Source organism: Mirounga leonina, unplaced genomic scaffold (genome assembly GCF_011800145.1).
Source record: "Mirounga leonina isolate KUSES-001 unplaced genomic scaffold, KU_Mleo_1.0 Mir_168, whole genome shotgun sequence".
Taxonomy (NCBI): domain Eukaryota; kingdom Metazoa; phylum Chordata; class Mammalia; order Carnivora; family Phocidae; genus Mirounga; species Mirounga leonina.
This window is the reverse complement of record NW_023270426.1, coordinates 5,559,332-5,587,285: the sequence shown is the minus strand read 5'-3', so window position 1 is coordinate 5,587,285 and position 27,954 is coordinate 5,559,332. Positions and strand designations below refer to the sequence as shown.

Here is a 27,954-nt window from a genome sequence, read left to right as displayed (position 1 = left end):
TATAAAATACTGATTAAAGAAACTGAAGATGACACAGATAAATGGAAAAATATCTTGTGTTCTTAGATTGGAAGAATACTGTTTAAATGTCCATACTATCCAAAGCAATCTACAGATTCAGTGCAATCCCTCTCAAAATCCTAGTGGCATTTTTCACAGGAAAAAAAAAAATCCCCAAATTCATATGAAACCACAAGAGACACCAAAAAGCCAAAGCAATCTTGAGCAAGAACTAAGCTCCAGCCATCACACTTCCTGATCTCAAACTATATCACAAAGCTATAGTAACCAAAACAGCATGCTATTACCATAAAGACAGGCGCATAGACAAAAAAGGCAGAGAATCATGAGCTCAGACATAAATCTGTGCACATATGGTCAACTAATCTTCGACAAAGGCACCAAGAATACATAACGGGGAACGGATAGTCTCTTTAATAAATGGTGTTGAGAAACTGTACATCCATATGCAAAAGAATAAAACTGGACCCTTATCTTACTTTGTACATAAAAATCAACTCAAAATGGATCACAGACTTAAATGTAAGACTTGAAACCATAAAACTCCTAGAAGAAAACACAGAGAAAAAGCTCCTTGACATTGGTCTTAGTATGACTTTTTTGATATGACACCAAAAGCACAAACAGCGAGTCAACCTACAGAATGGGAGAAAATTTTGCAAACCATCTCTGATAAGGAGTTAATATCCAAAGTATGTAAGGAACTCATGCAACTCAATAGCAAAAAAAAAAAAAAAAAAAAAATCTGATTTTTAAAAAGGTAAAGAACTTGAATAGACATTTTTCAAAAAAAAGACATACAGGTGGCTAGTAGGTATATGAAAAAAAATTTCTTCATCACTAATCATTAGGGAAATACAAATCAAAACCAAAATGAGATATCACCTTACACCTATTAGAATGGCAATCATCAAAAAGACAAGAGATAACGTGCTGGTGAAGATGTAGACCAAAGGAAATTCTTGTGCACTCTTGTCGGGAATGTAAACTGTTATAGATGCTAGGGAAAACAGTAGGAAAGTTCCTAAAAAAAAATTAAAAATAGAACTACCATATGATTCAGCAACCCAACTTCTGGGTATATATCCAAAGATGATAAAATGGCTATCTCAGTGAAATGCCTGCACTCCCATATTCACTGCAGCATTTATTCACAACCAGGACATGCAAACAACCTAAGTGTCCAACAACAGATGGGTGGATAAAGAAAATAGGGTATATATACACAATGGAATAGTATTCAGCCATAAAAAAAGAAAAATATCCTGACATTTGTGACAACATTGACAGCATAATGCTAAGTAAATAAGTCAAAAAGAGAAAGACAAATACACTATATATGTATTCCACTTACATATGGAATCTAAAAACATTATACTAATAGAAACAGAGAATAGAATGGTGGTTGCCAGGGGCTGTGGGGTGGGGAAATGTGAGATTTTGGTCAAAGGGTACAAACTTTCAGTTGTAAGATAAGTAAGTTCCAGGAATCTAATGTACAGCATGGTAACTGTAGTTAACAATATCTAAGAGTAAAGCTTTAATGTTCTCACTATAACAACAACAAAACGGTAATGATGCAAAGTAAAGGGTATGTTAACTAGCCTTACTGTGATAAACATTTCGCAGCATATGCATGTATGAAATCATCACAATGTACACCTTAAATTTAAACAACAATATATGTCAATTACATCTCAATAAAGCTGGGAAAAAAGACATAAATCTATACAGATAATCCAATCTGGGTATCATTCAAAAATCACTTAAAACAGATACATCCTATGCATAGTTCTAGAAGACTATTAAAATTAATTCAATCTTCTCTGTAGTTTATACAACATGATGAGTTAAAAGCATGAAGTACACCAAGCCATCTCCCTACAAAGAACAGGGAAAACAGCTTTAAAGTGGGCTAAGTATGTACCACTGAATTCTCTATATAATCCATCAACCTGGTTTAAATAAAAACCTAAGAAGTAATATAATACATAGTATTTCTAAACCCAAATCTAAAACTAGTTTGACAGATTTTTCTAAAATAAATTCTCAAAATCTCCCTTCAAGGTGTCCTGACTATATTGTATATCAAAACAGTAAGAACAGCACTGATTTATCAAATAAACCTCCATGCTATTTGGTACTCAAAATTAATGTGCATTTACTGATCATTGATACATTAGCTGCTTCTGTCAAGAGATCTGTAATCAGAACAATCTATTACTAGCCAATGAAAATGAAATTAGTAAGTGAAAATTTTTTTATTAGGTACCTGTAATATTAGGTTTACTAATTTTGAGACTAAACAAGATGCACAGGAAGACCTGAATTCATGTATGTGCTATCAAGCACATAATCATGATTTTTTACTTGAAATTGTGACAGAAAACCTTCTCAAATATTCTAAATTTCAAAAATTACCCAAGGCTGTAACAGCTCGTATTCGAACTTGGAAGTATTGTGATGTCTGTAAAACACCTGGATTTCTTGTTTTCACTATTCTGTTTTAACCAACCATACCAGGTAAATACTCCAAGGAATTTCTTCCTGGTATAATTCCTGGTTAAATGACTTGAATTGTAAAATGTTGTAATGAACATTTTTCTCATTTTTAAACATATAATGTTAAAATTTAGTATTGCTTCAATAATCTTAAAGGTACCTTAATACAATTTAAAACATAGTATTTTAAAATAGGCCACTTTTTAAAAAGAAGTCTGATGTACTGGTGATGACATATGAGAACCACAAAGATCTTTTTTCCAGATGTAAATAGTATCAAACTTTCCCCTCCTGTATTGTCTCCACTTACAAAGACCCATAAGCCCCCTCCAAAAAAACTAGACAACCAAAAAACCCCTTTCTATTCTCCTACCTATAAAGGTTTCCCTAGAGTGAACAAAACCAAAAGCTAAACTAAAGGATGCTTACCATGACAGAAAGAGGAGAAAGAATGCTAATTCAGCCTCCATTTCTCTACCAACAACCAGATAGCTGCAGTCAGTCTTTTGACTTCTAATCTGGGTCCCCTGGCTGTGAACACTGGGTTGTCTAATACAAAAAAAAGGGAGCCTGGAGCTCTAACATGTTCGCTCTCTCTCCTATAGCAAAGATGTTTAAATTCCAAACGAGAGACAGGAAGTCCTAAATATTAACATAGTCTATCTCTTACAAGTTACCTCCCTTTCCATTTCATTTCAACACTAACTATAAAGTATGAAATGAAAAGAAAAAAAATCTATTGTATATTAAAGCATATGTCATCAGTATGCACAGGAATACCAGAAAATCTAGATTCAAATTAACTGTGCCTCTTTTTAACCTACTATTTATCTTCCATAAACAAAATATTTATTTTAAAAACAAAAGTTGTCAACAGATCAGGACCAGTTTACTCACATATTTTCACTCTAAAAATAGTAGGAAATTAACAAGGAAAAAAGACTGAGGGAAGCATTCAGGTAAAGAGAGAAAAAAAAAAGAATTTTTGCTTAGTGTACAGGAAAACCGTTGCTCACCTGATACTGAGGGTAAAAAGCATAACAAGTGACTGAAAAAAGTTTAAAGGAACTTTAATAGAAGTATTTTATTTGGACTCAAATCTAAATTATTAAAGCTATTTTAAAACACAGAGACTTTTAATTATATTTCAGTAAGGCTTCTTTAACTACTATTCTTCAATTCAACCAGTATTTATGTGCCAAGGATTAGAATGAGTAAAACTTTAATTTTTATAATTGACATTTTTGAGCGGTTTACATATATTAAACAATGAACTTAGAACTTAGGACATTTTCATGTAACAACCCTATGAATAGGTACCACTTTGGCCCCATTTTACAGATGAGAAAAAAAGGAATTTAAAAGAACTTGCTCATAGGGGCGCCTGGGTGGCTCAGTCGTTAAGCGTCTGCCTTCGGCTCAGGTCATGATCCCAGGGTCCTGGGATCGAGCCCCGCATCGGGCTCCCTGCTCCGTGGGAAGCCTGCTTCTCCCTCTCCTATTCCCCCTGCTTGTATTCCCTCTCTCGCTGTGTCTCTCTCTGTCAAATAAATAAATAAAATCTTTAAAAAAAAAAAAAAAAGAACTTGCTCATAGATGTACAACTAACTATAAGGGATGAGGCTGGAAGTCAAATCCAAGTAATAACTCTATTAACAGGAGTCACCAATACCTTAATCACTGTTCTAGATGGTCATAACGAAACCATGGGAGACACAAGGCAATACTGGTTAATGATACAATGGAAGTACAAATAAAGTGCCTTGACAGCATAAGAGACATGGTCACTCCCTACTAGAAGTTCTCATACTAATAGGGAAGTCAAAATATTTCATGCCAGCTTAAGCAGTAAAAGTGTTATCTAATACTTAGACAAACAAATTGTATTAGTAAGTACATATTTTAAAATCTAGAACCCATGAGAGCTGGCATTCAATTTCATTTCAATTTAAAACCTGTCAGACTTCCTTTGGAAAACAGGATCTCATTTCTTTTAATCTTTCAAAACAAGAACAGGTAAGTTATCAGCAAACACGAGAAGGGAGGAATTGCAAACACAGGATGTCTTCACAAAAGGCATGAAGTACCAGGAGGAATAAAATCATTCTTCAAAGGGGTCTCCAAGAGGAAGATCTCCTATCCCTCCCTCAAGTCAAACTGAAACCTAGAGATTTTTTTTTTAGTCTGTACATACCATCTACCATTAATGTTTGCTATCTTCCTATCAAAGAAGTCAAAAATCAGAAGAGATTAAAAACAGAATTCAAGGAGTAAACAATAAACAGATCTGCTTTTTAACATAAAAAACCAGGCAATTTCAAGAGAGATAAATTTAAGATGTATATGGTGTCGAGGAAACTAAAGGCAAGAAACTCGTTTTGTAATAGAACTAGCAACTTAATGTTAAAGTGCCAAGGATGGGGGGCGCCTGGGTGGCTCAGTCGTTAAGGGTCTGCCTTCGGCTCAGGTCATGATCCCAGGGTCCTGGGATCGAGCCCCGCATCAGGCTCCCTGCTCTGCGGGAAGCCTGCTTCTCCCTCTCCCATTCCTCCTGCTTGTGTTCCCTCTCTGTCTCTCTCTGTCAAAAAATAAATAAAATCTTAAAAAAAAAAAGTGCCAAGTTTGGATTGGGTACAAAGTAAGAAGATGATTGTTAATCCTTAAACTACCACCCAAATTAGAGAACTAGGATCTCTTTATACTAAAGAAATGGAAATTTTACTTTACTAGAATCCTTCCTCAGATCTGGGAGAAATCTGCAGTAGGCTTGGTAGATGATTCACGTATGGTCTATGGAGGGGCACCTGGGTGGCGCAATCAGTTAAGGGTCCAACTCTTGGTTTTGGCTCCGGGTGGAGAGACTGAGCCCCACCGCCCCCACCCCCTAGATCTGCGCTCGGGGCGGAGTCTGCTTAAGACTCTCGCTCCCTCTCCTTATGCCCCTCCCCCCTGCACGCGCAGCTCGCTCGCTCGCTCTCTGATAGGTAGGTAAATCTTAAAAAAAAAAAATGCGGTCAATGGAAATAGATTTAAAAATACGGTCGTAGAAGCAGCAACATTATGGTGTACAATAACCACATATAGTCTCTGGTATATTAGCTCATCTCTTCTTTAAAATAACACGGAGGCATTCACCAAGGTTTTATATACACTCAGAGGGGTCATCTAAGTGTATAAATAGGCCAGTATATTGTATGTACTTTGAAGTTCACACTGTGGCATAGATTCCGAAAGCCTTCTTAGAAAAAGTTGTTGGGGCGCCTGGTGGCTCAGTCGGTTAAGCGACTGCCTTCGGCTCAGGTCACGATCCTGGAGTCCCTGGATCGAGTCCCGCATCGGGCTCCCTGCTCAGCGGTGGGTCTGCTTCTCCCTCTGACCCTCCCCCCTCTCATGTGCTCTCTGTCTCTCTCATTCTCTCTGTCTCAAATAAATAAATAAAAAAGAAAGAAAAAGTTGTTGGAATTTACACTGGAGAAAGCACTCATAACTTTAGGAGATATTACCATCCTATAATCTCCCACTAGGAAAACCCCCTTAGGATGCTGCTTATTTCTTCCATTTCTTCCATCTTTAATGGCAAGAACAGAGAGCAATGTCCAGCTATAGGGAGTTTGTAGTAGCTCACTGAGGCCCTCAGACTTCACTCTTCCCTTGAGTATTCAGGCTAGATTAACATTTAGCATCAGAATCTCAAAATTGCTAGTGTCAAATGCAAGCTAAGGTGTGTATGAATCTCTCCAGAGTGGAGGTACAGGCTCTCCCTGAGAGCGAAATACTTAGTTGTCACAGATCTAAAAGCACAATTCAGGTATGGAATTCCTATACCATGTTAAATAACTACTATTATTTAATCTAAGATTTATTCTGACTAAGACTACAAAATAATTCATAAGTAAAAAAGAAAACCTGGGGGATCTGTTAAGCTGTTTACTTTGTTTCACTTGCTTACATAAAATTAAGTTTTACTTTTTTTTTTTAAGATTTTATTTATTTATTTGAGAGAGAGGATGAGAGGAGAGAGAGAGAGAGCACATGAGAGGGGGGAGGGCCAGAGGGAGAAGCAGACCCCCCGCCGAGCAGGGAGCCCGATGCGGGACTCGATCCCGGGACTCCAGGATCATGACCCGAGCCGAAGGCAGTCGCTTAACCGACTGAGCCACCCAGGCGCCCTCTTTTTTTTTTTTTTTTTAAGATTTTATTTATTTATTTGAGAGAGAGAATGAGACAGACAGAGAGAGCACGAGATGGGGGAGGGTCAGAGGGAGAAGCAGGCTCCCCGCCGAGCAGGGAGCCCGATGCGGGACTCGATCCCGGGACTCCAGGATCATGACCTGAGCCGAAGGCAGTCGCTTAACCGACTGAGCCACCCAGGCGCCCCTAAGTTTTACTTTTAATCATAACTAAGAGATAACAACACAAGTTGCAGCAAATATCCTCAGCATTATAAATATGTTTAGACAAAGGGACTCAAAGGCCAGTGGGGGTGGCGGGCACCGGGGCCGGTACTTACTTACAGTTTGAAATCATTATATTATATATATTAAATTATTATTATAATTATTATTATTATAAAAACTATAGTTAAAGCAGAAAATGCCACTACACTGCTAAGTAGCCAGAAGTTTGGGGCCTTCTTCCCAATGAAAAACGAGCGACATTCAGTAAATCTTAACCTGGAACTACCACTCCACACCAGAGGAGTTTTATTGAAAAACTGTAATGCAACTTTTAGTAACGAACGTGAGCAATCTAAAATAAAAAGTTTCCCAGGATTTCTAAACTGTTACATATGGAATTCAAAGGACGACAGGAGTGAATTACTTATGAAAAATATTTTTTCCTTTTTTCCAAAGTTACTCCTCGGTGAATATGAAGAAAGGTAAATGAAAACACTGTTTTCACTGTATTACTCAGCGCTAGATATCGATAGCAAACAATCAGTAATTGTTTTAAGACACCCACTTTAATTACAAAGATACCTGATCGTAAATTAGCATAAAGAAATTAAACCAATCCCAACTATTTCTAAATTTGACAACTTAAGCCTACGAAAAGCCCCCACACACATTACAACAATTATTTCTGGGTAACCGATTGTGATAAACCATGCCAGCCCAAGGACGTCAGACTAGAAACTTTAAAAATCCTGCAAAACATTCTAACTTCCGACTCAGTGCCTCGATGACGAACATGTTTCTCCCTCCTTCGCTCTCAAACGCCAGGTCCACCCGGTCCTAGGGGCGGGGACCTTCGAGGCGGACCTGCGGACCCCAGGGCGGGCGACCAGGCGTTCTTGGCCTCGGCCCCGTGATTCGTGATTCTGGCCCGATCCCGGCCGACTCAGGGGCGCGGACCCGCCACGGGCGACGCGGAAGCCTCCCTCCACTCACCGTGAAGCGCTGGTCGCCGACGCTGCCCACGGAGAAGCAGTGGTCGCCAGGGTTCACAGCCCCGGTCAGCACCTGGTGCAGGTTCATGTCTGCGCCTTAGTCCAGCAACGGACGCCGCGTCCGGCTCATGCCCAGGGTCAGCTGCCGCTTCCCTCCCTCCCTCCCTCAGGGGCGGCGGCCGCTCTTGGGCGGCGACGGCGGCAGCGACAGGCGCCGGGAGCCGGAGCCGCTCAGCTGGGGCCCGCAGTTCATCCCGAGCCCTGGCGGGCAAGGCCCGGAGGGGGCGGGCCGCCGAGAGGGCGCGGCGCAGCGCTGCGCTCGTCCGCGCACCTGTCACAGCCCGCGGGGGCCCAGGTGAAGCTCCGCGTAGACTCAAGGGCCGAGACCCCAGGCCGACTGCCCGGAGGAGGGCCGCGCAGTCCACACACTTCTTCTCGGCTCGGGGCGGCTGGCCCAGACCGAGCCCCGGTGGCGCAGGCAGCACGCGCTCGCCTTCCCCGCCTGACCTGTCCCTTCCCGGCTCCGGTGCCCGCCACCCCCGCTGGCCTTGGCCGCTCACTCCGCGTCGCTAGGTCCCCGCAGCCGAAATATCGCGAGACTTCCCGCGGCGAAGACGGGTACTGCGGTAAAGGACTCACTTTTTTACCACAGTTTACAGATCCGCAAGTGGATAAGAAAACGCCTCGTCTAGTCAGATGCTGGCCAATCCCGAGCTCCAGTCCACCTAGGGCCCCGCCCACCGCCGAGGACAGGCCAATCGCTTTGAGGCTGGTGAGTGAGTCTGTGGGTTTGAGTGCTGCACGGAAGAACCCCAGCAGAAACACAATGAGTCTAGAAGGAGGTCGAAGTAGTCGCATTATGCTTTAGGCTAGGGCTTAATCCGTCGGGCCAGAAAGCTTGAAAGGAAGAAATGCATTATAAATGGAGGTGCAATGTCCTCCGTCCTGGTAGAGACTACAAGTCCCAACAAGCACCGCTCCCCCAGGCGGCCCTTGGGGACTCCAAATAGATGCGACCCTTCTAGGGTCTCTGTCCCGGCGTGATAGTTTCTCCAGCCTTACGCGTCCTTCCGATTCGCTACACAGGGGATTTTGAAAGACTTAAATACTCGACAAGTGTTAAAATGAAGTGTTTTCACCTCAGTTGTCCTGAACATAGGTTTTGAAGTAGTGCTGATCATAATACTGCACCAGCCCTACGTTGAGCGTTTGTTTCGGGGGAAAAAAAAAACCCAAAAACCTAAGGATTCCAAAATGATTAGTGTCACAGTTACAACTGCTAGATACTCTCAGTGTATTTTGACACAAGTTTTGTGTTATTATTGATAAATATGTTTATATGTTTCCTTCCCTATATTTTATACGGACGGTCCTCCTCCCTAGCGCAGTGACTGTTCCACTGTAGGTGTTGAATAAATGCGAAACGGAAGAAGGTAAATAAGGAACTCTCCACCTGAAAAAAGTAGTTTGTTAAAAATAGCTAAATTGATTTTTATATACTTTTCTTGTGGTTAAAAAAAAAAAACACCTTCACACCAATACTTGGATGGGAGGAGTATTAATTTTATCCTATGCCAAAATTTTTTGCAATGTACATTTACTTTATTTTGCAAAAAAAAGTTACTTTAAAAACAAGTTTAAGAGCCATCTCCGTTTTTTTATTTGAAAGTTGTAAACGAATTCCATTATTTATCCCAGTCTTTTTATAAAACTAAGGGACTTAAAACTTAATTTGTTTTTTTAAAAAAAACTATTGAGGTCTAACATACTTACAACTTAATTTCTGTTTTAATTATTAATATTCAAATCTTATTCAGAGTGGCTTTAATTTTATATTATAGATTCTAAAGGAAGTTTTCTCTGTGTCCCACATAAATTGTACCTGGCCCAACGTGTTTACTCATTCTATCCTGCCCAGTTTTTTGTTTTTAAGGGCATGCAGTATAGCAGAATAAGAGAAACTGAGTGACCTAGTAGTTAGGAAATCTGAGATCTACTCCTAATCTCACATTAGCTGTGTGACCTTGGAACTTTGAAAGACTCATTTTCCTCATCTGTAAAATCAGCAAGTTTAGCCTATCAACAACATTTTGCTTGGCATTTTCATTCCTGCAACTCAGGACATCTGTTAGTTTTTATTAAATTCCTTCAGCCTTGAGTTAGACTACCTGAGTTTGAATCCTAGCCTTACCACTCCTTAGGTTATTTAATCTCTCTGTGCTTTACTTTCCTTATATATAAGCAAGAGATAGTAGTAGACTTTCTTCATATAATCATCATGAGGATTAAATAAAAACAGTGTTTGGCACATAGAGTTCAATAGATGTTAGCTGTTATTATTATTATCATTGTTACTAAATAAACCTAACCTTTTAACATATAGTTACTCTTTCTAAGGTTTTCCAAAAGGTATCAAACCCGGGTCCAAATCAGACTTCCCAGGGATGCTTGAGACTGCCAGAAATGTTCTGAGGACATTCTAGTCTATCTAAAACTATAGCACTATGATGCCTAATGAAAATCCAGGGTATTCCTTTGCTTCTTATTCATAAGAAATACTCCTAGTACTTTATTAAATTGCCCATTAAACAACCTGTCTTTGGGGCACCTGGGTGGCTCAGTTGGTTAAGTGACTGCCTTCGGCTCAGGTCATGATCCTGGAGTCCCGGGATCGGGTCCCGCATCGGGCTCCCTGCTCGGCAGGGAGTCTGCTTCTCCCTCAGACCCTCCCCCCTCTCATGTGCTCTCTCTCTCTCTCATTCTCTCTCTCAAGTAAATAAATAAAATCTTAAAAACAAAACAAAACAAAACAAAAAAACAACCTGTCTTTGATATATAGGAGATAAACTGTTTTATTGAAACAACTAAATGCTAGTAATTTATCTTTTTTTCTTCCACTGCAACTCCTGCTTACTGTCTGGTTTTATACAGCCCTGAGCTAAAATGGTTTTTACATTTTTAAATGGTTGAAAATAGCAATAAGAGAATAATATTTCATGATAAGTGAAAATTACATAAAGTTCACATGTCCATAAATAAAATTATATTGGGATACAGCCATACGTAATCGTTTAGGTATTATCTATGGCTGTTTTCACACTACAAATGCAGAGTTGAATACAATTAACCACTGAACAATGCAGGAGAAGTTCTAGTCTCAAAGGGAAGGGGGACTTTAATTAGACTCAATGAGTGGTGACAGTGTAAAGAAAGCTAACAGGCTGTTTGAGACCCTGGGGGGAAAAAAGGAGCGTATAGGACGCTCACTCAGATTGAGAAGTATTCATGCCTGTTCTTCACTCTCTGATTTCCTGAAATCCTTGTCATTATCCTCCTCCCTGCCACCCTCATCCTTAAACTCATTAATATAAATTCCTGTCCTCTCAGTCCCTGTGCCATGGAAGCCACCAATAGGGGCTTCAGTCCCCACTGCCAACACTCAATAGACGAGGAAGATTGGAAGTAAACAGAGTCCCTCATCCTATAACTAAGCCTGAATCAGGGGGACGATGTTGCTGGAATTTCACACAAGTGTTTGGAACTTATTGTTCCATAAAAATAAGATGAGGGTGTCTGTGCATCTAAGACACTGACTGTCCCAGAAACCTGTCTGGACTGGCAACAGCAACGTTGCTGTAGCAAAATCTATCACAGATATTACAGGTCAAATAGATATTCGAGCAATGAAATAGGACCCTAGCCATCATTTATAATATTGTTACTATAGAAACATTAATTCTAACACCTCTAAAATTTGGAGATTGCCATTAAATACTCTTGGCTCACACTCACTTGCTCAGCTGAAGGGTTCTCCACCCATAAGCACTTAAAGGGCAGTTATTTATAAAAGCTACTATTCATTATACACCCAGTCTACACTATCATAGGTATTTTATTTACTTCATTTAAATCTCAACAAGTACTATATTACAAATGAAGACACCTAAACTAAAAAAGAGACTAAATATTGCCCAACGTCATATTAGATTTGGATCATATCACCACCCAAGGATTGGAACTCAGATTTTGTAGGCTGCAAAGGCCCTCTAAGTGTTTTCCAAAGACCCCTGAATCCCAAAGTGAATTCAGAGTCTACCACTTACCTCCTTGCTGACAATGTGAGAGGAGACAGGGAAGGTGAGATGACTTCTTTAAGTTGGATCTTCAGTGATTTTTCCAGGAGAAAGAACCATCTTCCCCAAATACTTTTCTCTTCCCCTTCCTAAAGATGGAAGAAAAGCTGACCTCCTTACCTTGACCTACTCCCAAACTAGAAAGACCATAGTTTGTTGAAAGATAAAATAAACATCTCCAGCCAAGAGACTCCTGATACTTTCCTACCACTAAGGGAAAGGTGGTGGGGTGGGAACGGGCATACTAGGGTTTGGATTCATTTCCCACCTCCTTCTGCTTTGCTCACATTTCTTTTCTCTCTCAGCAAATGCCAGAAAACACAAACACAAGAACAAGAAACAAAAACAGCAAGATCAACCTCCAGCTGGGCCGCACCCAAGCCCTCTCCCTAGACAGGCCACACCAGAAGGCTGTAGGGAAGAGGCACGGTACTCGCTTCTCAGGTGGGGGTTGGGGTGGGGGAGGGGCAAAGTGAATAAATTAGAATAAATTAACAAGGACAGGCAAGGAATGCAACTTTGTGCTGGGAGGGCCACTTCTCTCTAACACACAGAAGAGTTGATGTGGGGAGGCAGGGGTCATCTCCAAAGGTCACTACAGTAGGAGTAAGAGCAGTGGGGGCAGAAGTCTGCTCTTCCTCCACATTCTTCCTAAACAGAGCAGAAGAATTAAGAATGGAGGGGGAAGAGACACACAAAAGGAAAAGGTAGAATCTTCCAATTAGGTAGATATTCACTTGGTTAAAGGCAAATACTTCTAGGAAAGTCTTGAAATTACGAGTAAGTCACACACATCCATCAGTTGTGGCTTTTGTCTGACTATGACTCTCCTTATTCCTATTGGAGTTTTCATTAGGGGGAAGTAGAAGTCGGGAGATGTAATTTTGCTCTCTCTCCCTTTCTCTGCCATTGTGGTATGTGCGGTTGACCCTTTGCTGTGTCTTCTCACAAGACTTTCAGGATCAAACAATTCCTGGCCAAGAAACAAAAATGGAATTGTCCCATTTTCCAATGGATTTGGATGAAAATTGATAGTAGAATCAGGTACAACTCCAAGAGGAGACTTTGGGGAAGAACGTTTTCAGGTCTCCAAGGAATCACACAGGAGATGGCGCTCACTTAGGCTGCTTAAAGGTAACTTACATATTACTATATCACTGAAAATATCACTACCATCTGGACAGCTGGACATGTTTTATTGGGAGTATGCCTCTTCTCTTTATTTTTATGTTTCTGCACTAATAGGTTGATTTAGTAATAAATATGTGGGACCTTTTGTTTGGGAAAAAGGGGGAGGTGTAGAAAGGAGAAGCAAGACAACAGCAGGGAGTTTTGTTTATCCAGGAACAACCTGAGGTCAATGGACTCTGGAAAAGTAATAAAGAAAAGGGACTATCGCAATCAAGATCCCAGCAAGTTATTTTGTGGATATTGGCAAATTGATTCTAGTTTTATAGTGAGGAAAAACACACACAACCAGCAAACACAATACTGAAGGAGAAGAACAAAGCTGGGGGACTGATACTAGACAATTTTAAGACTTACTATAAAGCTCCAGTAATCCAGACAATGTGGTATTGGCAAAAGAATAGACAAACAAATCAATGGAACAGAAGAGAGAGCCCAGAAATAGACCCACCTAAATATAGTCAACTGAGCTTTGACAAAGAAGCAAAGGCAATACAGCGGAGCAAAGATAGTCTTTGCAACAAATGGTGCTAGAAAAACTGGACAACCATATACAAAAAATTAATCTAGACACAGACCTAAAACCTTCACAAAACTAACTCAAAAGTGGATCACAGACCTAAGCATAAAACACAAAACTATGAAATTCCTAGAAGATAACGTAAGAGAAAACCCAGATACCCTTGGGTTCGATGTTGACTTCTTAGATACAACACCAAGGGCATGATCCATGAAAGAAACAATGGATAAGGTGGGCTTTATTAAAGTAAAAACTTTTGCTCTGTGAAAGACATATCAACAGAATGAGAAGACAAATCATAGACTGGGGGAAAATATATGCAAAAAAACACATCTGAAAAAGGACTGTTATCTGAAATACACAACAAACTATTAAAACTCAACAATAAGAAAACAAACAACCTGAGATATTACTATGCATCTATTAGAATGGCTAAAATCTGAAACACTGACAACACCAAATGCTGGTGAGGATGTGGAGCAACAGGAACTCTCATTCATTGTTGGTGGCACTGTAAATTGGTAGTCACAGTGGAAAATAGTTTGGTGGTTTCTTACAAACAAAATATACTCTTAGCATATGATCCAGCAGTCATGCTCCTTAGTATTTACCCAAAGGAGTTGAAAACTTATGTCCACACAAAATCCTGCACATAGATGTTTTTAACAATGTTACTTGTAATTGCCAAAACAAGGAAGGAACACCGACATATTCTGGAAGCAAAGAAAAGAGATGTATGCAGAAGGGGGAAAAAGAGTTTTTTCCCCCCAATTAGAGTATAAACAGAGCTTGTCAGGAACTATGCTTGCACTCAATCATGTATGTGTTATAGAATAACTGATGAGTAAATGGGTAAATAAACTGTGGTATATGCTGACAATGGAACATTATTCAGTGCTAAAAAGAAATTAGGTATTAAGCCATGATAAGTCATGGAGGAATCTTTTTTTTTTTAAGATTTTATTTTTTTACTTGTTAGAGAGAGAGCACACAGGGGGAACAACAGGCAGAGGGAGAAGCAGGCTCCCCGCTGAGCAAGGAGCCCAATGCAGAACTCGATCTGAGGACCCTGGGATCATGACCTGAAGGCAGACACTTAACCAACCGAGCCACCCAGGCATCCCAGTCATGGAGAAATCTTAAATGTATATTACTAGGTGAAAAAAGCCAATCTGAAAAGGCTACACATTGTATCCTTCCAACTATATGACATTCTGAAGAAAACCAAACTATGGAGACTGTAAAAAGAACAGTGATTGCCAGGGGTTGGGGATGAATAGGTGGAGCAAGAGGCTTTTCTAAAAGGCAGTGAAAATACTCTGAATGATACTATCAGGGTGGATACATGTCCAAACCTTTAGAATGTACACCACCAAGAGTGAACCCTTAGGTAAACTGTAGACTTTGGGTGATTGCGATGTGTCAGTGTAGGTTCATTAGTTGTAAAAAATGTATCACTCCGATGGAGGGTGTCGATAATGGGGAAGCTATGTGTGGGGTGAGGGCAGGGTTATTTGGGACATCTCTGTAACTTCCTCTTAATTTTTTTTTAAAGATTTTATTTATTTATTTGACAGAGAGATAGAGAGAGAACAAGTAGGCAGAGAGGCAGGCAGAGGGAGAGGGAGAAGCAGGCTTCCTGCGGAGAAGGGAGAGCCCGATGCGGGGCTCGATCCCGGGACCCCTGGATCATGACCTGAGCCGAAGGCAGACGCTTAACCAACTGAGCCACCCAGGTGCCCCACTTCCTCTTAATTTTGCTATGAATCTAAAATGTCTCTAAAAAATCATCTTGAAAAAAAGAAGAATGGGGAATATGATTTGGAAATCATCATTACCCACCGCTTCCCCCCAGCTGAAAAGGTGAGAAGAGATAGGGAAGGTAAATTAATGAACAGAAATGTTGGGAATGTTTCTCAAGTGTGGGAAGGAATAACTACAAAACACCAAAATATTCTGGAAGCAAAGAAAACAGAAGGTGTGTGCAGAGGGGGAGAGAAAGATTTTTCCCCAATTACAGTATAAATGAAGCTTGTCAGGAACTATGCTTACACTCAATCATGTATGTGGTATGAACTAACTGATGAGGTAGAACATGAAATTTTCCAGCAAAAGAAACTGCCAGCTTCTTTTCCGCCTCAGACAACATACCCTTGAAGCAATCTGTGTCTAGGTAAGAAGCACTTAAGTGGCCCCTTTAATTATGCAGTATAAGTGAGTCTATTTCTGCATAAAGATGGGAGAGTGATGCTGTGTCATGCACCATCCACCAATATATATAAACTAAATAAATACATATATACTTAAATATATATTTGAAAACAGTAAAACTTTTGTCAGCAACAACCACATCAGGAAAGCAACACAACCACATGAGATAAACCAACAAAAAAAAGTGATGGCCACCTGCACAAGTCCAAGATTCTGCTCAGGCTTCATGTGGCTGTACTTGCATCTCCAAGAAGCAATCCTTGAAAGTTACAGACAAATCATAAGAATCCTCACAAATAGGGCGCCTGGGTGGCTCAGTCGTTAAGCGTCTGCCTTCGGCTCAGGTCATGATCCCTGGGTCCTGGGATCGAGCCCCGCATCGGGCTCCCTGCTCCGCGGGAAGCCTGCTTCTCCCTTTCCCACTCCCCCTGCTTGTGTTCCCTCTCTCGCTGTCTCTCTCTCTGTCAAATAAATAATAAAATAAAATCTTTAAAAAAAAAAGAATCCTCACAAATAATCCCAAATTTAGAAAGAAGTGGACTGAGAGCATATCCTTATTTTTACCCCCTTCTGCCTAGGGAAGTAGAAATAGGTGCTAGAGAGAGATGGATGAAATGAGAAGTGAGCCTAACCTGACTGCCTCTTCCTGGTCAATGCTTGGGCTCCAGGGTCCTACACCGAAGTGGGGGGAATGGCAGGTACAGTTCTCATGACAATGGGATTACAAGCTTGGCAAGCATCAGAAAGCGCATTCAAAGTAGATGACAGAAATCTACAAAATCCCACCCTTAATCACTGGGCAGTCCTGCCTTACCTTAGGTTCACTGGCCACAGTAATTGACTCAGGAATGGACTCCAGCTGAGTCAATCAGAATCCTTCTCTGGGATTTTCCTGCTGCAGCTAGCAGGGAACACTTGCATTTTTTTTTTTTTTAAGATTTTATTTATTTGAGAGTGAGTGAGAAAAAAAAGAGCACAAGGAGGGGGGGAAGGGGCAGAGGGAGAGGGACAAGCAGACTCCCCACTGAGCGTGGAGCCCTACCTGGGCTCATCCCAGGACCCTGAGATCATGACCTGAGCTGAAGACAGACTCTTAACCGACTGAGCCACCCAGGCGCCCCAGAACACTTGCATTTTTTAAAGAAAGGACCATGGTCCCTGACCAGAGATGATGATTGAGTGTTTTAGGGAAGAATGGAGAGAGAAAAGTAGAGCTAAGTTCTATTTTTGACCAGAACGATGAGGATGTCATGACAACCTCACTTGAACTCTTGGTTCAGTCCAACATCATGCCTATCTTGCCCAATTATGATCCCCAAATCTTCCCTACCTGTTTTTTTTTTCTTAAAGGGGTTTGAGTTTTAATTCTGTTTCTTCACTTTGAATCCCAAGATTAATATGCAATAACTTATAGTCCAACAAGCAAGAGCGTTCCAATTTTCCTGAATCGTCAGAAAATATTAGCATGTGAAGCAGCAGAGAGAACATCAGATAGGAAAAAAGCCAAGAAGAATACCATTCCTGAAAAGTGTTCTATATATAACTCTACATGACTTGGCACAATTGCTGCAGGTAGGATTTTTTTTTAAATAAAAGTATAGTCACCAGGTAGAAAATTAATTCCACAGAAAAAATCTGGCAGAGCTCTGAATAAATAGAAGAAAGCAGAGATGAATTGATTTCACATGTTGATTTTTCCTTTTCTTTATAGCAAAGAAACAGAACCTTTTTGAGAAGGAAATTCAGTAAGCAGCATTCTAAAAACCCTCATTTCTGTGCCTGAAATTGCTAGAGATTAAAATGGTCTGAGTACTTTTCTTTCCCTGTGTTCTGAAAGAACACTGCCATATTCTCAGTGCAGAGGCTTTTGATTATAGTTCTTAGATCAAAAGCATCCAGAGAGAGCACGTGCTCCAAGTTGTAAACAGTGCTTTAATTAAAGCACATCTATCTGAATCAATAATGGATTTTCAGCAGATAGGGTCTTTTGCTTCCTGAATCTTAAGAACACGAGGTAGATAAAAGAAATGCTTTTTTGCTATATATGAAAAAGTCACTTTTGCTGTATATAGTTCTGAAAAACAATCTCACCAAGTTTGTGTTCTCAAAAATGAAATTAAAAAATAATATAGGATGGTATTTCTACGTGTTTCTAACTTTCTCCTGTATATAATGAACTTGAGTGTCTAAAATGGTACATTTGTTTGCTTAGAACATTTTCATCCTGGAGAAGAAGGGGTAAGAGATTTTCAAAGTTTCTCATAGAAGCGCAGGAATGGAGACAGGTTGCTGATTAACAGAGTTGGGTGACTCACAAAATGGCATTTTGCTAATGTAGAGAAAAATGGGGAGAAAATAGCAGGACAAGCCTTTTTAGGTGGGGAAGGCCAAGACTGATTTTAGTGTTTGAATTTGAAGTAATCATAGGACATCCAAGGTAAGAGACAGAGAGATGGGATTGTAGCTCAAGAATGCAAAATTGGGAGATATTCGGGCGTCTGGGTGGCTTAGTCGTTAAGCATCTGCCTTCGGCTCAGGTCATGATCCCAGGGTCCTGGGATCGAGTCCCACATCGGGCTCCCTCCTCGGGGGGAAGCCTGCTTCTCCCTCTCCCCCTCCCACTGCTTGTGTTCCTGCTCTCACTATCTCTGTCTCTGTCAAATAAATAAATAAAATCTTAAAAAAAAAATTGGGAGATATTCAGTAAGTGTCAAGAGTTGACCCTCAGGAAGGGAAGTGGTTTCCAGGAAGAGAAGGGGAAGAAAGCCAGCAGTGGAGAACCAAGAACTAAAGCTTAGTGACTACCCAGTAGTGGTCAGGTCCTCTAATGCAGTCAGGTGGGGGGGGGGGTCAGGTAGGAACCAAAGGAGGAACTTTAAGAAGTGTGGTGTTTGAAAAAAAATGGAAAACTACGCTGCTCAGAGTGAAAAAAGAAGTCGAGTCCAAGAAGAGAGCATTGGATTTAGGATTTTGGGAGGTCATTGGTGAACTTCAGGAACTCACAAGGAGGTTGTAAGGAGGCATTGGCTGGCAACAGTATCTATAAATTGTCTTTGCCTTTGTATCTACTCATTGTCCTTTTCTTAAGCTGGGTGCTGAGAGTGGAAAACTATGAAGAAAATCACTAGGCTCTGGGGCACCTGGGTGGCTCAGTTGGTTAAACGTCTGCCTTCAGCTCAAGTCATGATCTCAGGATCCTGGGATCGAGCCCCTCGATAGGCTCCCTGCTCAGTGGGGAGTCTGCTTCTCCCTCGGCCCCCTGCCTACCCCCCTCCCCACCACTCATGTTCCTTCTCTCACTCTCTCTTTATCTTAAATGAATAAATAAAAATCTTAAAAAAATAAACAAAAATTTAAGGCTCTGAAGAATTAGCCCACCATGAGCAACTCAATCTTCCAGCCAACCCTTGAATTTAAACTGGCCACTGACAGCTCTTGAATACATAAAGACAGACTATCTTTCTTTTGCTTTCCTTCCTTCCTTCTTTCTTTCCTTCCCCCCCTTCCTTCCATGCTTCTTTTAAAAATCAGTTTGTTAGTTAGTTTTTTTGTTTGTTAAGGATTAAGAAGCGATTGAATTTCCCTGGTATCTAGAAGGTTCTGACAAGGAGAGGTGCTGACTGGAGAATACCTGGATTAAAGTAGATAAAAGAGCAATAGTTTCCTAGGCTTCAGTCAGAGAACAAGTCCTTTCTAGCTCTGGCTCTGGACCACCATCCTGAAGAGTCTAATTAGTTTGCTTCTCGGACCTTGATTGCTACCTTGGGAAGAGGCTTTAAAGCCCGTTCAGTTTCCTAAGCTTGCCAAGCCCTGAAGTCTCAGTCTAGTCAGCAATCATGCCCTGCCCAGACCTCTTGCTGTCTGACCACATGGCTTAGCTAACCCCATTTGTGTCACACCCTCTCCTTATGCCTCCTTCGGAAAACCCTATCTAAGAACTAATTACTTACACAAATAGAAAGATTTAAAAGATTTTTGATGGAGTAAAGACCAATGATATAAGGAATCAAGGGTGGAGGGGTTGGACTTGGAAATGGTAAATGTAGAGATAAAGACCTTTAGCTAGAGAAGGTGGAGGTGAAGTAACAAAGGTTCAACTTGATAGTCTTCAAGTCTTTCTGCAAAGTAGGATGCAAATCCTTCTTGAAGAAGGAGCGTGAATTATACAGCATGTGAATTATATCTCAGTAAACCTATTTTTTTTTAAAGATTTTATTTATTTATTTGAGAGAGAGAGAATGAGAGACAGAGAGCATGAGAGGGAGGAGGGTCAGAAGGAGAAGCAGACTCCCCGCCAAGCAGGGAGCCCGATGCGGGACTCGATCCTGGGACTCCAGGATCATGACCTGAGCCGAAGGCAGTCGCTTAACCAACTGAGCCACCCAGGCGCCCATCAGTAAACCTATTTTAAAAAGGGGTGAATGTACCCAAAGAAATGGAAAGACATTCCATGCTCATGTGCTGAAAGAACAAATATTATCCATACTACACACACACAAAAAATATCCACACTACACAAAGCAGTCTACACAGTCAGTGCAATCCCTATCAAAATGCCAACAGGATTTTTCATGGAGCTAGAAAAACCCTAAAATTTGCATGAAACCACAAAAGGCCCTGAATAGCCAAAGCAATCTTGAAAAAGAAAAGCAAAGCTGGAGGCATCATAATTCCGGACTTGATGTTATATTACAAAGCTGTAGTAATGAAAACAGTATGGTACTGACACAAAAACAGAGACATGGATTAACGGCACAGATTAGAAAATCCAGAAATTAAACCACAATTATATGGTCAAATAATCTTCAGCCAAGCAGGAAAGACTATTTGATGGGAAAAAGACAGTCTCTTCAACAAAGGGTATTGGGAAAACTGGACAGCCACATGTAGGAGAATGAAACTGGACCATTTTCTCACACCAAACAGAAAAATAAATTCAAAGTGGATTAAAGACCTAAATGTGAGACCTGAAACCATAAAAATCCTAGAGAGCACAGGCAGTAATTTCTCTAACATCAGCCATAGCAACTTTTTTCTAGATAGGTCCCCTGAGGCAAGGGAAGCAAAGGCAAAAATAAATTGTTTGGACTAGATCAAAACAAAAAGCTTCTACACAGTGAAGGAAACAATCAACAAAACTAAAAGGCAACCTATGGAATGGGAGAAGATATTTGCAAATGAGTATCTGATACAGGGTTAAAGAACTTATAGAACTTAACAAAGAACTTATAAAACTCAGTACCCCAAAAACAAATAATCCAATTTAAAAATGGGCAGAAGACATGAACAGACATTTCTCCAAAGAAGACCTCTAGATGGCCAACAGACACACGAAAAGATGCTCATCATCACTTGGAATCAGGGAAATACAAGTCAAAACTACAAAGATATATCACCTCACACATGTCAGAATGGCTAAAATCAAAAACACCAGAAACAACAAGTTTTGGCGAAGATGTAGAGATAAAGGAACTCTCTTGCACTATTGGTGGGAATGCAAACTGGTACAGCCACTCTGGAAAACAGTATGGAGATTCCTCAAAAAGTTAAAAAATGGTGGGCGCCTGGGTGGCTCAGTTGGTTAAGTGACTGCCTTCGGCTCAGGTCATGATCCTGGAGTCCCGGGATCGAGTCCCGCATCAGGCTCCCTGCTCGGCAGGGAGTCTGCTTCTCCCTCTGACCCTCCCCCTGTTTCATGTGCTCTCTCTCTCTCTCTCTCAAATAAATAAACAAATAAAATATTTAAAAAAAAAGTTAAAAAATGGAACTACCTTGAGATCTAGCAATCGCACTTCTGGGTATTTACTCAAAGAATACAAAAACAATAATTCCAAAGGATACATGCACCTCTATGTTTATAGCAGCATTATTTACAATAACCAAGTTGTGGAAGCAGCCAAGTGTCTATCGATTGATGGTTGAATAAAGTAGAGGTTCCTCAAGAAGTTAAAAATAGAGCTACCCTACGACTCAGCAATTGCACTACTAGGTATTTACCCCCAAAACACAAATGTAGTGATCCGAAGGGGCACCTGCACATCAATGGTTATAGCAGCAATGTCCACAATAGCCAAACTGTGAAGGGATCCCAGAGGCCCATCAACAGGTGAATGAATAAAGAAGATGTGGTATACATACACAGTCACACACAGGAATATTACTCAGTCATCAAAAAGGATGAAATCTTACCATTTACATCAACAGGGATGGAACTGGAGGGTATTATAAGCTGAGCGAAATAAGTCAGTAAGAGAAAGACAATTATCATATGGTTTCACTCATATGTGGAATATAAGAAATAGTGCAGAGGATCATAGGGGAAGGGAGGGAAAATTGAATGGGAAGAAATCAGAGAGGGAGACAAACCATGAGAGATTCTCAGCTATAGGAAAAAAACTGAGAGTTGCTGGAGGGGAGGTGGGTGGGAGATGGGGTAATTGGGTGATGGACATTAGGAGGGCACATGATGTGATGAGCCCTGGGTGTTATATGCAACTGATGAATTAATGAACTCTACATCTGAAACTAATGATGTACTATATGTTGGTTAATTGAATTTAAATTAAAAAAAGAATGAAATCTTGCCATTTGCAATGACATGGATGGAGCTAGAGAATATAATGCTAAGTGAAATAAGTCAGAGAAAGACAAATACCATATGATTTCACTCCTATGTAGAATTTAAGAATTTAACACAAGCAAAGGGGAAAAAACAGAGATAGACAAACCAAGAAATAAACTCTTAACTATAGGGAACAAACTGATGGTTACCAGAGAGGTGATGGGTGGGCGGATGGGGAAAATAGGTCATGGGGATTAAGGAGTGCAATTGTCATGATGAGCACTGGGTGATTAAAATAAAAACTTAATGATGTACTGTATGGTGACTAACACAACATAATAAAATTAATAATAATAAAAAAATAAAATAAAATAAAAAATAAAAGGAGTGAATGTAAGAAATGAGGGAAGATTAACAAAGTATTGAGTTTAAAAGTCACATTCATGTTAGCATGGCAGTTCTGAGTTATGGATCCCCTTAATGATGTTTGTATATGGAATGATTGCAACTGTCTGAATGTTCCTCTTTTCATTTCTCATTGAAATATTACATTGCTCCAATGGTTGCACAGAACCTGTTCAACTTTCTAGTAGTCGTTCCAGGGAAGGAACAAATAAACCATAAGCATACATTTCCTAATCAACAAATGCAAACATGGTGGATATACTGAATATTCCAATGCACAGTAATATTTATGTAGGATGTTTTAGGCTGTATATGACAGGCTATGCGGCCATCAGTGTCTTAAATAATAAAGACATGCAAATTGTGTCATACAACAAAGGTAGTCCCAGGATGGAGCAGTGACAAAATGTTGGCTTTCACCTGTTGGACACATGCTGGCTTTAGCAGCTCTAAATTTTTTCTCACCAGAAAACATATAGGACAGCAGGTAGGATGGGGAAGGAAAAAAAGGCACTTTCCTCACTTTCTATTTACTTTTTCCAGTGAAGAAAATCTTTCTAGGAAGCTACCAAGCAAACTTCCTATTATATCTTTTTAAAAATATATTTTATTTATTTATTTGAGAAAGAGAGAAAGAGAGAGAGATACCCAAGCAGACTCCACACTGAGAATGAAGCCCAACATGGGACTTGATCTTCCCACCCAGGGCTCCATCTCCCATCCCAGAGATCATGACCTGAGCTGAAACCAAGAGTTGGACATTTAATTGACTGAGCCACTCAGGTGCCCCCCTATTATATATTAATGGCCAAAAAAAAAAAAAAGGTCACAAGGCAAACCCCTGGATTTAAGGGCTCCTGGGTAGGTGAATAGCTGGCTTTTTAGCTTTAGAGATAGAAGAGCAAGAAAGGAGGGAGCTGGAAATTGCGTTTGTTTAGATAACAAAGCTGTCTGCTACATTATGCACTGCGGAAAGAATAATAAACTGAAAAAATATTTGCTTGAGGAACTTCCAATATGAGCAGATTTCATTTAAACTAAGGTAAAGCTCGGGGACGTCTGGGTGGCTCAATCTTAAGCGTCTGCCTTCGGCTCGGGTCATGATCCCAGGGTTCTGGGATTGAGTCCCACATCTGGCTCCCCACTCAGCAGGAAGCCTGCTTCTCCCCCTCCCACTCCCCCTGCTTGTATTCCTGCTCTCACTCTCTCTCTCTGTGTCAAATGAATAAAATCTTTAAAAAAAAACCAAAACACCAAGGTAAAGCTCAAAAGCTGAAGACTAAAATTTTAGGAAAAATAGCACACTTGAATAGCAAAAAAATTTTCAAACACCAAAACTTAAGCCTATGAAAATGTTATGAAAAGAAATCTGATTAATATAGCTTTGTGTTTGGGATTCCACTGCTTTTGGTGGGACTACAGTTCTCTTATAGAATAGCTAACTTTTCCTAGAATTCTCCTTTATTACCTCCAGAGTAGATGCCTAAAGGGCCAAGAAGCTGGATGTTTCCACTCCGACAAGTTAACCAGGAGTGTCTCTAACAACCACTGATAATAATTGTATTTATTTTTCTTTCCATCTTAATTTTGAATTGGGTCACATTTCACATCTCTATACTTCTCAAGGAGGTTTTAAGTACAATGCTACAGATCCTAAATGAAAATGAAAATGAAAAATGTTAATATTTGGAGAAATGTAACCTAATTCTCAGACCTTGGATCCCTGCATAGGTCAAAAACTTAGAAAAACTTAGAAAAACTTAGAAAAACAACTGTTTTTCATTCAAACCATGACCGAGTCATATATTGCGAAGCTGTACTCCTAATTAGTAACTTCTACACTCAAAAAATATCTTTTGTATGTTTTTTTAAAAATTATACAAATTGAGAAAAGGAACCACATTGGTTTGTTTTAAAGTGTTATTAATAAATGGAGATAATTGCTTATACATTCTAGCTTTAGCAACTTTGACTACTTTGACCCTTCAAGTTTTCTTTTTCTTTTTTTCAATTTTTCTTTTTTAAAAAATTTTATTTGTCAGAGAGAGAGAGAGAGAGAGGGCACAAGCAGGGGAAGTGGCAGGCAGAGGGAGAAGCAGACTCCCTAGTGAGTAAGGAGCCCGATGCAGGAATGCAATCCCAGGACCCCTGGGACCATGACCTGAGCCAAAGGTAGATGCTTAACCAGCTGAGCTACTCAGGTGCCCCTGATCTTATTCTTTTAGGGCAATTTTAGGTACATAGCAAGATTGAGAGAAAGACAGAGATTTCCCATATACTCTCTTCCTACTATAGGGGCCAAATGGAAGCCACTGCAAAATGTGCCACTTTGGCATATTGATTACTTTGAATTAAAAGTTACTCTAGAAACAGCCAGTGCAAGAACACTCTGACCCTCTTTGTCTCAATAAAGTAGGAAATAAGCCTCCCCATGTAAAGGTACTCTCCCTGTACCAGAGATAGGGAATTTCGTGCCAGAAAGTTGTATAATAAGCAAGCCTTGTTACTTTTTACTAATTTACTACCCCAACCCAAATTCTGTTTAGAATTCCTTAAATAATTGAAGCTCCCAAACATCAGTTTTCTTTGTCCTGTCAATTCTTCATGAGATTTATTGTTTCTTTGTCTAAAAAGTATAAAAACTGCCTGCCTTAGTTGTTTCTCTAGCTCTCAATTTCATTATTAGGCCTCTGTGTGCATGTAATTAAACTGTTTTTTTTTTCTCCTGTTAATCTGTCTCATGTGAATTTAATTCCTAGAAAAGCTAGAACTTTAAACAGCAGAGAAAATTTTTTCCTACCCAATAGCCTACACAAACACACCTTCCTGATAATCAATACCTTGTACTTGAAAGGTACATTTCCTACCATTGATGTACCTACACTGAAACATTATCACCCCAAGACCATAGTCTACATTAGGGTTCACTCTTGGCGTAACATTTCATGGGTTTGGACAAATGTGTAATGATATTTATCAATGATTACTGTATTGTACAGAGTTGTTTCATTGTCCTAAAAATCTTCTGTGCTCCAGCTTCCTATATTTTTATACGTTAAATATGGCATCCCTAACCCAAAGGCTTCCAGTCATCATGAGAACTACCTCCTCTCAGGAAGAGCCTTGCCAACTTGTTGAACATTCTTGAGTTCAAAATATTGTAATCATTCATTCACTCAGCAAATATTAATTCACAATATTTTGAAGGGTTTGCTTAGGTATCCTATCCTTCACCAGATGTTGTAAAACACAAAAATGAATGAGACATAATCCTTAATCTGCAGGGGTTGTGGAATGCTGACTATCCCAAATCACCTAAACAACTGTTGATAAGACAAAGTTGAGTTTATTGTTTAATGCAGTCACAGAGCACTATTGTAACAGAGTATAAATAGTCTCAGAGAGGGAAAGGCAAAGTTGGGGCATTTATTGAGATTTTTAAGTTTGATCTAAAGCGGTTATTTTAATTCCAGTCCATGGGGAGAGGGCATGTTGATTACTATTGGGTTTTTTGGATCACTGTATAGATTACATGGATGTTATAGTTTAGAATTGGTGGACACAGAAGGTGAGGATTTTCTGGCAAGTTTTGGACTACAACTGTTTTCTTGTATCTTCTATTGAAGACTTTATGGTTCTCCCAGGAAATTCTACTATTTTGCATTTTCCTTTAGATCTAATTAGTTAATGGTTGTTTGCCCTTTCCTGGGAAAATCAACAATTATCCTGGACAATTATGCCTAGAATTTGACTGAGGCATACTCCTGCTTTGCATAATTCTACCACCAAGACTTCAAAGAAAGTAAATTTCTCTCTGATTCTACCTATATGCAAAACATGGATGATCATTTGTTATGCTCTGAAGATTAAGACTGATTCTGTCTCTCGACTTACTGTTTTAGCAGAAGAGTCATAAGTTTCCCAAAGAGAATTTATAATTTTATTAGAGTCAAGTTCTTTTGCTAGGATATGATTTATCTTGAAGAGATAAATCCTTTACTTCTGACAGATTATAGGCTGTTCAAAAGTACATCAGGCCAACAACTAAGACACAATTAAGAAGATTTCTGAGTGGCACTGTCTTTTTCAGACAGTGGATTCCGGATTCTTTTGAAATAACAATGTCTTTTAAGATTTTATTTATCTGAGAGACAGAGAGATCATGGGTGGGAGAGAGGGGCAAAGGGAGAGTGGGCAGACTCCCCACTGAGCAGAGAGCCCAATGTGGGGCTTGATCCCAGAACTCTAAGATCATGACCTGAGCTGGAGGCAGATGCTTAACCGACTGAGTCACCCAGGTGCCCCTGAAATAACAACGTCTTTAAACTGTGTGTTAAAAGCAGCTGTATGACTTAACTAAGTCCTTGGTAATGAAACCTCTGCTTTGGGAACCCAAACATGAACAGAACTTTTTCACGTTAAAATGAGCCCTTCAACAGCCTTCCTCTGTGGTTTGTGTAATCACAGTGGCCACAGCTGCTCAACTAGTAGACAGAGGCAACCTGTTTTGGGGGCCTTCTTTAACTCCAATGTTCCTTCATGCCGTACAATCTTTGATTTTCACTGAAAACACACCACATTTCTAAGTAAATAAGCTTAACTCCTAGGAAATCCTATTACCTTCTCTGTTACATATTTCTGATCATTTTTATAATACTTTAAATCCTGCTACTTTCATTACCTGAAAAAGAGGAAACTCATGACTGTCTAACCTCTGTTTGTGAAATCCACATCCTGAATAGATTTATTAGAAGTCTAATTAGAAAATGTAGACTTAACCTTGTTTTTTTTTTTTTTTTTAAGATTTTATCTATTTATTTCAGAGAGAGAGAATGAGAGAGAGCACATGAGAGGGGGGAGGGGCAGAGGGAGAAGCAGACTCCGTGCCGAGCAGGGAGCCCGATGCGGGACTCGATCCCGGGACTCCAGGATCATGACCTGAGCTGAAGGCAGTCGCTTAACCAACTGAGCCACCCAGTCACCCCAACCTTGTTTTTTTTGATGAGTTGTATTTTAAAACTAA

General features: G+C 40.0%; 1 protein-coding gene across 6 annotated transcripts in view; it reads right to left on the bottom strand.

Moving 5' to 3' along the window:
• DMXL1 (Dmx like 1) overlaps positions 1–8,274 on the bottom strand; it is a 134,396-nt gene extending 126,122 nt beyond the window's left edge. For 3 of the 6 annotated variants that reach the window (XM_035013968.1, XM_035013970.1, XM_035013973.1), the window contains exon 1: positions 7,914–8,274. In XM_035013968.1, coding sequence (XP_034869859.1) covers positions 7,914–8,000 — 87 coding nt within the window. In that variant the 5' untranslated portion in view covers positions 8,001–8,274. The remainder of the gene's footprint in view (positions 1–7,913) is intronic. The other 3 variants (XM_035013969.1, XM_035013971.1, XM_035013975.1) reach the window with 2 other exon arrangements.
• Positions 8,275–27,954: the final 19,680 nt, after the last annotated feature.